This window comes from Branchiostoma belcheri, unplaced genomic scaffold (assembly GCF_001625305.1).
Source record: "Branchiostoma belcheri isolate BF01 breed outbred unplaced genomic scaffold, Haploidv18h27 scaffold16, whole genome shotgun sequence".
Taxonomy (NCBI): Eukaryota; Metazoa; Chordata; class Leptocardii; order Amphioxiformes; family Branchiostomatidae; genus Branchiostoma; species Branchiostoma belcheri.
The window spans coordinates 112,427-121,134 of record NW_017803046.1 but is presented as its reverse complement, the minus strand read 5'-3'; the positions used below and the strand labels follow the sequence as shown (position 1 = coordinate 121,134).

Here is an 8,708-nt window from a genome sequence, read left to right as displayed (position 1 = left end):
GGCTTGGTGGTGTATGTCTCAGGCTTGGTGGTGTATGTCTCAGGCTTGGTGGTGTATGTCTCAGGCTTGGTGGTGTATGTCTCCGGCTTGGTGGTGTATGTCTCAGGCTTGGTGGTGTATGTCTCAGGCCTTGTAGTGTATGTCTCAGGCCTGGTAGTGTATGTGTCAGGCCTGGTAGTGTATGTCTCAGGCTTGGTAGTGTATGTCTCTGGCTTGGTGGTGTATGTCTCAGGCTTGGTGGTGTACGTCTCAGGCCTGGTAGTGTATGTTTCAGTCTGCGTAGTTGTGCCAGGAGTTGTAACCTTTCTTGGTGTCTCGTATGTTGTTGTAAGCACAGTTGTGTATGTCTCAGGCTTGGTGGTGTATGTCTCAGGCTTGGTAGTGTATGTCTCAGGCCTAGTAGTGTAGGTCTCAGGCCTGGTGGTGTATGTCTCAGGCCTGGTGGTGTATGTCTCAGGCTTGGTGGTGTATTTCTCAGGCTTGGTGGTGTAGGTCGTCAGGCCTGGTAGTGTAAACGCTTTCTGGAGTTGTTGTCACCTTCCTTACAGTGGTAACTTGTGGGGTGCTTACAACTGTCGATGTTGTTGCTGTTGTTGTACATAGATTCTCACAAGTCATCTTGTTGTCCTTGCATTCACAGATAGTACACCTATCAACATACTTCTTTGTGTTGGCTGAAACAAAAGCATCATAATATTAGTAACTGCTCACATAATATTATGCACTTGATGCTAATCATCATTAAACTTGTATCTTTTCACCAAAAAGCCTTAATTAAGTTAGTTAGAAATGAAACTCACATCCCAAGACGTTTTTCTAATAGTTATGTTTTCTCCTTTGGTGTCGTTGTATAAAATACACTAATTTTTCTCCATGGTACCTTTTGTTCTATATCCTTATGGTTTATGTTGACGCTTTAATATCTTCATAACATTTAAGTTTCCTGGTTTCCACAAACACACACAATTGATTTAATATTTGTACTCACAGGAACTATCTGCCCATCAGGAGTGATGCAGCCACACTCTGTAGGCTTCACACAATGATCCTGATCCTTGCGGACATATCCTGGTGGACAAGCTGGACACGGACCACATGTTGGGACACAAGAACTCCTGTCACCGTACATGCACTGTGTGATCTTGTATCTGTAGCAGTGGCAGGTCTCATCACAACGGAAGGCGCAGCCATAAACCCTCTTCTTGCAGGTGGCCAAAATGTCATAAAAGTCATTTTTATCAAAACGATTGTTGTGTATACAATCATGCAAATGTTAGCTGGTCAGAATCTCAATACAATTGACGACTGGCTACATCATGCAATTCCTTGAGCACCCAAACCTACAATCTAATGTTTGATACTTACTGGTCAACTCGGTTGTAAACCAAGGCCTTGTTGTCTCTGGAATTGTAGAGGTCCATTCTGGTGCTGTGGTCTCAGGGTAGGTCTTCTCTGGCTCTGTAACCTCTGGCTTGGTGGTCTCTGGGTAGGTCTTCTCTGGCTCTGTAACCTCTGGCCTGGTTGTCTCAGGTGGAGTTGTAGCTCCTGGAGTTGTGACCTTTCTTGTAGGTTTGGTTGTCTCAGGGTAAGTTTTCTCTGGCTCAGTGACCTCTGGCTTAGTGGTCTCTGGGTAGGTCTTTTCTGGCTCAGTGACCTCTGGCCTGGTGGTCTCTGGGTAGGTCCTCTCTGGCTCAGTAACTTCGGGCCTGGTGGTCTCTGGGTAGGTCTTCTCTGGCTCAGTAACCTCGGGCCTGGTGGTCTCTGGGTAGGTCTTCTCTGGCTCAGTAACCTCAGGCTTGGTGGTCTCTGGATAGGTCCTCTCAGGCTCAGTAACCTCTGGTCTGGTGGTCTCTGGGTAGGTCCTCTCTGGCTCAGTAACTTCGGGCCTGGTGGTCTCAGGTCGGGTGGTATATGTTTCAGGTGAGGTGGTGGATGATGGAGTTGTCACCTTCCTTGGTGTTTTGTATGTTGTTGTTATGACTGTAGTAGTTTCAGTTTCTGGTTTGGTAGTGGTGGTATACACCTTGGTCGTTACAGTAGTTTCTGGTTCAGTTGAACACAGGTTTGAGCAAGACAGCCTGTTGTTGTAGCATGTACAAACCTTGCAGTTGCCAACCTTAACAGATTTCCCTGCCTGAAACACATCGTTGAATAGTATTGAAAATCACATAAGTTTCTACATGAAATGCATCTATTACACATTGCAATGGAACTCTGATATATTTAACAAAAATAGCAGTGGACAAACACGTATTACCATTACTAAGTAAACTAACTGAAATAATAGACTATGAATAGGTTACAAATCTGTTGAGGAGCCTAACAATAAACGTTATGTTTTAAATGAAGCAATTAAGCCAGATCACGGACAACCCCGTTCTGGCAAGTTTGACTATCATCTAGTATTAGATACCACTTACTGGAATGATGACACCATCTTCGGTGATACAGTCACACGTTGTGGGCTTCACACAATGGTAGAGGTCCTTCCTGATGTAGCCTTTAGGACATTGTGGACATTCTCCACATGTTGGCACACAGGCCTTGGGGTCATTGCGCTGGCACTGAGTGATCTTGTACCTGTAGCAGTGGCAAGTCTCCTCGCACTTGAAGGAGCAGCCATACACCCTCTTCTGACATTCAGCTATAACAAATCAATTGAAAGGCATAACATCCTGTTGTACTCAGTGTTCTCCAAACTTGTTCGCTGATGATACTTCACTGTCCACCAGTAACAGATCGATCCAACGTGTAGTCACCTCACTTAACAGAGACCTGTGCTCTGTATCAAACTGGCTCACACAGTGGAAACTCGAAGCAAACAGGGATAAGTGCAAGGTGATGTACATCACAACTCGCAACATCCCAAGGCCCCTTGTACCAGTCACTCTGGGTGGAACTACCCTAGAAGTTGTTGCTAGTTACAAACATCTAGGTGTCACCTTAACGAACACACTCTCCTGGTCCAAGCACATCGATACAATTTCCACCAAGTCAAGACGATCTGCTGGCCTACTGTGTGCACTAAGAAAGAAGGTGCCAAGTGACATTCTACTCAGGCTATATAAGACCATTACACGACCTGGCCTTGAGTATGCCAACATCGTCTGGGCAGGACTCACCAAGAGCGACGAACGGAAACTGGAGTCTGTACAATACCAAACTGTCAGACTGATCAGTGGACAACATGGACTTCCTTATCCCTCCTACCAAACGTTGTACACCCAACTGTCCCTTCCGTCACTTCAGTTCAGACGGAGATTCCATACAGTCACCACCCTGTACAAGCTCCTTAACGGCCACTGTCCGCCACACCTCCAAACCCTGATACCCAGAACCCGTGCATCTGCTACTGAGTCTCGCTATCCCCTCAGGAACAGCAACCACCTGACTGTTGAACTTACCAAAACCACCAGAGGCCAGAGAACATTCTTTCACCGAGCAACGTCACTCTGGAACACTCTCTCCACTGACGCTCGCACTGCCACCACTATTGCCTCCTTTAAAAGGAAGCTATGGGACTCTCTAGGCAACCCCTATAAGCCTTAGGTGTATGACCCTGACCTCTCCACATTAATGTAAATAATTGTATTGTTGTATTGTGCATGTAAATGTTTGTCCTGTCAGCAGGGCAAGCCCTTAATAATAGCCTCCTGGCTAGTTGGGCTGCCCTGGCTGTACAATTTGTCTTTTTAACAGCCGAACGAATAAACAATAAACAATACAATTGAATTTACTTTATCCGATGCGACACGTCAAGTAAATACTAATAAAACTGCCCTTGGTTCTGAATATAATCAAGCACTTGTCCCTTGTTTCATCTATTCACTTTCGAGTGCTTTGTTCTGAACACTAGCTTCACACAAATTATGTCCTTGGTGCTGAAAACAATCATAATTCATAATACTGTCCCTAAGGCTGAACACTTACAATACATCTACTCACTTACAATACTGTCCTTGGTGCTGAATTCAATTTACACACTAGTTTCAATACTTAATTATGAACAAATGGATGTTCAAATTCGATCGCAAATAGCAATTATATCCTAGGCGAATGAGGTCTGTGTTTTTCAATCATGTCGTAGAAACATTAAAGTAATGCGAGTAGGAACCGATGCCATGATAACTAAAATAATAACAAAAAATGTGTGGTGACGTACTTGTTACAGTTGTGTATGTAGTTGGCAAAGTTGTATATTCCTCAGGTATGGTAGTATACACCTCAGGTGTAGTAGTGTAGATCTCAGGTGTAGTGGTGTAGATCTCAGGCTTGGTCGTGGAGACCTCAGTGGAAATCTCAGACGTAGTAGTAGAGGATGGCGTTGTCACTTTCCTTGGTGTTCTGTACGTTGTTGTAAGAACTGTAGTGTAGGTTTCTGGCTTAGTGGTCTCAGGGTAGGTCCTCTCTGGCCTGGTGGTCTCAGGGTAGGTCTGCTCTGGCTTGGTGGTCTCAGGATAAGTCTTCTCTGGCCTGGTGGTCTCAGGATAAGTCTTTTCTGGTCTGGTGGTCTCAGGGTAGGTCCTCTCTGGCCTAGTGGTCTCAGGGTAAGTCTTCTCTGGCCTTGTGGTTTCAGGTAAGTCTTCTCTGGCCTGGTGGTCTCAGGGTAGGTCCTCTCTGGCCTAGTGGTCTCAGGGTAGGTCCTCTCTGGCCTAGTCGTCTCAGGGTAGGTCCTCTCTGGCCTGGTGGTCTCAGGGTAGGTCTGCTCTGGCTTGGTGGTCTCAGGATAAGTCTTCTCTGGCCTGGTGGTCTCAGGGTAGGTCTTCTCTGGCCTTGTGGTCTCAGGGTAAGTCTTCTCTGGCCTTGTGGTCTCAGGGTAGGTCCTCTCTGGCCTTGTGGTCTCAGGGTAGGTCTTCTCTGGCCTGGTAGTCTCAGGGTAGGTCTTCTCTGGCCTGGTGGTCTCTGGGTATGTCTGTTCTGGCCTAGTGGTGTATGTCTCTGAAGTTGTTGATGAGGGAGTCGTAACCTTCCTTGGTGTTTTGTATGTTGTTGTCTCAGTTGCTGGTGTTGTGGTGGAAACCTCAGGCTTGGTGGTGTAGATTTCTGGAGTAGTGACGGTTCCAGTTGTCTCAACAAGTGGAGTGGTTGAGATGGTTGAGGTGGTGCAGAGGTGTGAGCAGGTAAGCTTGTTGTTGTAACAAGTGCACATAGTGCATTCATCTATCTTCTTAGTGCTTCCAGCCTAGGAGGTAACCAAGTAAGGAAATCATGTAAATTGTGTCAATACATAACCATTCATTATATTTGACATGTGTAAAGAACAGCAACATAAACTGTACAATTGTATGGTACCGAAAAACGGTTTTATGCATAACATATCAAGAATGTAAAGAATCAAGGGAAACATACTGGCACAGTGACGCCTTCTTCTGTCCTGCAGTCACATTCTGCCGGCTTGATACACCTGTCCCTGTCCATCCTAACATACCCAGCAGGGCAGGGTGGGCACTCCCCACATGTTGGTACACAGGCCTTAGGGTCTCCATATGCACACTGGGTGATCTTAGTACGGTAGCAGTGGCACACTTCATCACACTTGAAGGAACACCTGTAGACCCTTGTTGCACATTCAGCTGAAAAACATACCTTTTGTTAAACCCTGCTGTTTGTTCTACTTCCTGGTTGTATAGTTCTATTAGATATTAAGAAGCAATGACCTTTACTTTAATAAATTTTGTCATGAAATCAAGTAAAAAAACATATTCACAGCAGACTAAGATACCAGTAACTTACTAGTGCTCTCTGGTGTGGTGGTCCGTGTCTCGGGCTTTGTGGTCTGTGTCTCTGGCTTGGTGGTCTGTGTTTCTGGCTTGGTGGTCCAAGCCTCTGGCCTTGTGGTCCAAGTCTCTGGCTTGGTGGTCCAAGTCTCGGGCTTGGTGGTCTGTGCTTCTGGCTTGGTGGTCCAAGTCTCTGGCCTTGTGGTCCAAGTCTCTGGCTTGGTGGTCCAAGTCTCGGGCTTGGTGGTCCAAGTCTCTGGCCTTGTGGTCCAAGTCTCTGGCTTGGTAGTCCAAGTCTCTGGCCTTGTGGTCCAAGTTTCAGGTACTGTAGTGTACTCTTCTGGACGTGTGGTTGTGCCAGGTGTTGTTACCTTTCTTGGTGTACGGTAGGTAGTTGTCCATGTCTCTGGTGTTGTCTCCATTTCAGGTCTTGTTGTCCAGGTTTCAGGCTCAGTCGTCCATGTCTCAGGCTTGGTGGTCCAAGTCTCAGGCTTGGTGGTCCATGTCTCAGGCCTGGTGGTCCAAGTCTCTGGCCTTGTGGTCCATGTCTCTGGCCTGGTGGTCCAAGTCTCTGGCTTGGTGGTCCAAGTCTCAGGCCTGGTGGTCCAAGTCTCAGGCTTGGTGGTCCATGTCTCGGGCCTTGTGGTCCAAGTCTCTGGCTTGGTGGTCCAAGTCTCAGGCCTGGTGGTCCAAGTCTCTGGCCTTGTGGTCCATGTCTCTGGCTTGGTGGTCCATGTCTCGGGCCTTGTGGTCCAAGTCTCTGGCTTGGTCGTCCAAGTCTCAGGCTTGGTGGTCCATGTCTCGGGCTTTGTAGTCTGTGTCTCGGGCTTTGTGGTCTCTGTCTCGGGCCTGGTGGTCCATGTCTCTGGCTTGGTGGTCCATGTCTCAGGCCTTGTGGTCCATGTCTCGGGCTTGGTGGTCCAAGTCTCTGGCTTGGTAGTCCAAGTCTCTGGCCTTGTGGTCCATGTCTCTGGCCTTGTGGTCCACGTCTCTGGCTTTGTGGTCCAAGTCTCAGGCTTGGTCGTCCATGTCTCAGGCTTGGTTGTCCAAGTCTCGGGCTTTGTGGTCCATGTCTCAGGCTTGGTGGTCCATGTCTCGGGCCTTGTGGTCCATGTCTCCGGCCTTGTGGTCCATGTCTCGGGCCTTGTGGTCCAAGTCTCTGGCTTGGTCGTCCAAGTCTCAGGCTTGGTGGTCCATGTCTCTGGCTTTGTAGTCTGTGTCTCGGGCTTTGTGGTCTCTGTCTCGGGCCTGGTGGTCCAAGTTTCAGGTACCGTAGTGTACTCTTCAGGGCGTGTGGTAGTGCCAGGTGTGGTTACCTTCCTTGGTGTACGGTAGGTGGTTGTTTCTTGTGCTGAAGTAGTTTCTGGCTTCGTCACGGTGGTGCTGACAACAACTGGCGTTGTTGTGGCGCAGAAGTTCTTACATTTAAGTTGATTGTTGTAGCACTCACATATGTTGCAGGAGTCGATCTGTTTCTTCTCTCCAGCCTAAGAAAAAGAGAGAAAATTTACAGGCTGCTGTGAACATGCAAAAAAAAATTAGTAAATTATCTACATTTATCTGAAAAATGCAAATTATGACATACATCAGAGCCAATTGGATCAGACTTGTTAAGTTTCTTTACTTATTAAAGCAGTGGCAAGAGTCTAACAATTTCCCAGATCAAAAACGAAGATAAACATACCGGTTGACAAGGAGTCAAAGCTGACCTAAAGACACTGCGGAATGCTGAGTTTTAGCCATTGCTGTTTTACACAGCTAGCAGTTACTTTTATTGATATTGAAATAAGGTATCAAGACATGTTTTGAAAGTATTAACCATTTAGTGACAAGTAACTACACGCAACCTACAGGTATAACAGTTCCATCTGCTGTAACACATGGGCATGTTGTTGGCTTCACGCAGTGATCCCTATCCTTGCGGACATATCCAGGTGGGCATGCTGGGCATGGGCCACATGTTGGAACACATGAGCTCCTATCACCATACACACACTGGGTTATCTTGAACCTGAAATGGAGGTAAATGCATACATCTTACTTCAGTTCGACACATGTCATTGTGTTGTGAACAAAACAGTGTCCAAGTCTTCCGAGTTAAACTTAAAGGTTAGTCTTTTATGGTCAGTATTTACTTTCTCTGACTTTCATGCATCTTGATATTTTAATTGTCATTATTTGTTCAAATATCATTGAAAGTCAGTGTCATATATATATATTAGCTTGTATTGTATTAGACACCTACCTGTAGCAATGACAGGTCTCTTCACAGCGGAATGCACAGCCATAGACCCTCTTCTTACACTGAGCTGTAGAAAATGTATGTTTTATGATACGATGAAGCAGGGGAAGTACCGCCATGAAAAGTAGAACCACTTGGCCAAGCAATAGCCTGTTAAATGTAAGAAAATATTTCAGACAATCATTAGAACTTACTTGTCATTTCTGTTGTAAACCATGGCCTTGTTGTCTCAGGTACTGTTGACCACTCTGGCTTTGTGGTTTCTGGGTAGGTCTTCTCTGGCTCAGTAACCTCAGGCTTGGTGGTCTCTGGGTAGGTCTTCTCTGGCTCTGTAACCTCTGGCCTTGTAGTTTCTGGGTATGTCTTCTCTGGCTCAGTAACTTCAGGCCTGGTAGTAGAGGATGGTGTTGTCACCTTCCTTGGTGTTTTGTATGTTGTTGTTAGGACTGTAGTGTACGTTTCTGGCTTTGTGGTCTCTGATTCAGTAACCTCTGGCCTGGTTGTCTCAGGGTAGGTCTTCTCTGGCTCAGTAACCTCGGGCTTGGTTGTCTCAGGGTAGGTCTTCTCTGGCTCTGTAACCTCGGGCTTGGTGGTCTCTGGGTAGGTCTTCTCTGGCTCAGTAACCTCAGGCTTGGTGGTCTCTTGGTAGGTCTTCTCTGGCTCAGTAACCTCAGGCTTGGTGGTCTCTGGGTAGGTCTTCTCTGGTTCAGTAACCTCAGGCTTGGTTGTTTCAGGGTAGGTCCTCTCTG

At 46.7% G+C, this 8,708-nt stretch overlaps 2 protein-coding genes across 2 annotated transcripts in view; both read right to left on the bottom strand.

The window, feature by feature from the left end:
* Positions 1–496: 496 nt before the first annotated feature.
* On the bottom strand, positions 497–2,975 carry LOC109465865 (salivary glue protein Sgs-3-like). Its single transcript, XM_019763353.1, has 4 exons — positions 2,930–2,975; positions 2,421–2,644; positions 1,386–2,134; positions 497–587 (listed from the first exon to the last, which is right to left on the bottom strand). Exons 1-4 carry the CDS (start codon positions 2,973–2,975, stop codon positions 497–499), a joined length of 1,110 nt encoding a protein of 369 aa, XP_019618912.1.
* A 1,242-nt stretch (positions 2,976–4,217) lies between these two features.
* Positions 4,218–8,708, bottom strand: part of LOC109465863 (mucin-2-like) — a 15,787-nt gene continuing 11,296 nt past the window's right edge. Inside the window, exons 7-13 of the mRNA XM_019763352.1 lie at positions 8,154–8,538; positions 7,963–8,026; positions 7,569–7,728; positions 6,966–7,204; positions 5,734–6,566; positions 5,350–5,573; positions 4,218–5,182 (exon numbers count right to left, since the gene is read on the bottom strand). Coding sequence (XP_019618911.1) covers positions 4,328–5,182; positions 5,350–5,573; positions 5,734–6,566; positions 6,966–7,204; positions 7,569–7,728; positions 7,963–8,026; positions 8,154–8,538 — 2,760 coding nt within the window. The 3' untranslated portion in view covers positions 4,218–4,327. The remainder of the gene's footprint in view (positions 5,183–5,349; positions 5,574–5,733; positions 6,567–6,965; positions 7,205–7,568; positions 7,729–7,962; positions 8,027–8,153; positions 8,539–8,708) is intronic.

What these genes read in the sequence shown, in the direction of transcription:
- LOC109465865 (XM_019763353.1), bottom strand. Translation starts at nt 2,975, where the DNA reads ATGTGCTTGGACCAGGAGAGTGTGTTCGTTAAGGTGACACCTAGAT. An exon ending in CGTTAAGGTGACACCTAGAT is followed by an intron (nt 2,645 to 2,929) that starts GTTTGTAACTAG and finishes GATTTGTTATAG; the next exon opens with CTGAATGTCAGAAGAGGGTG. An exon ending in AAGATGGTGTCATCATTCCA is followed by an intron (nt 2,135 to 2,420) that starts GTAAGTGGTATC and finishes GATGTGTTTCAG; the next exon opens with GCAGGGAAATCTGTTAAGGT.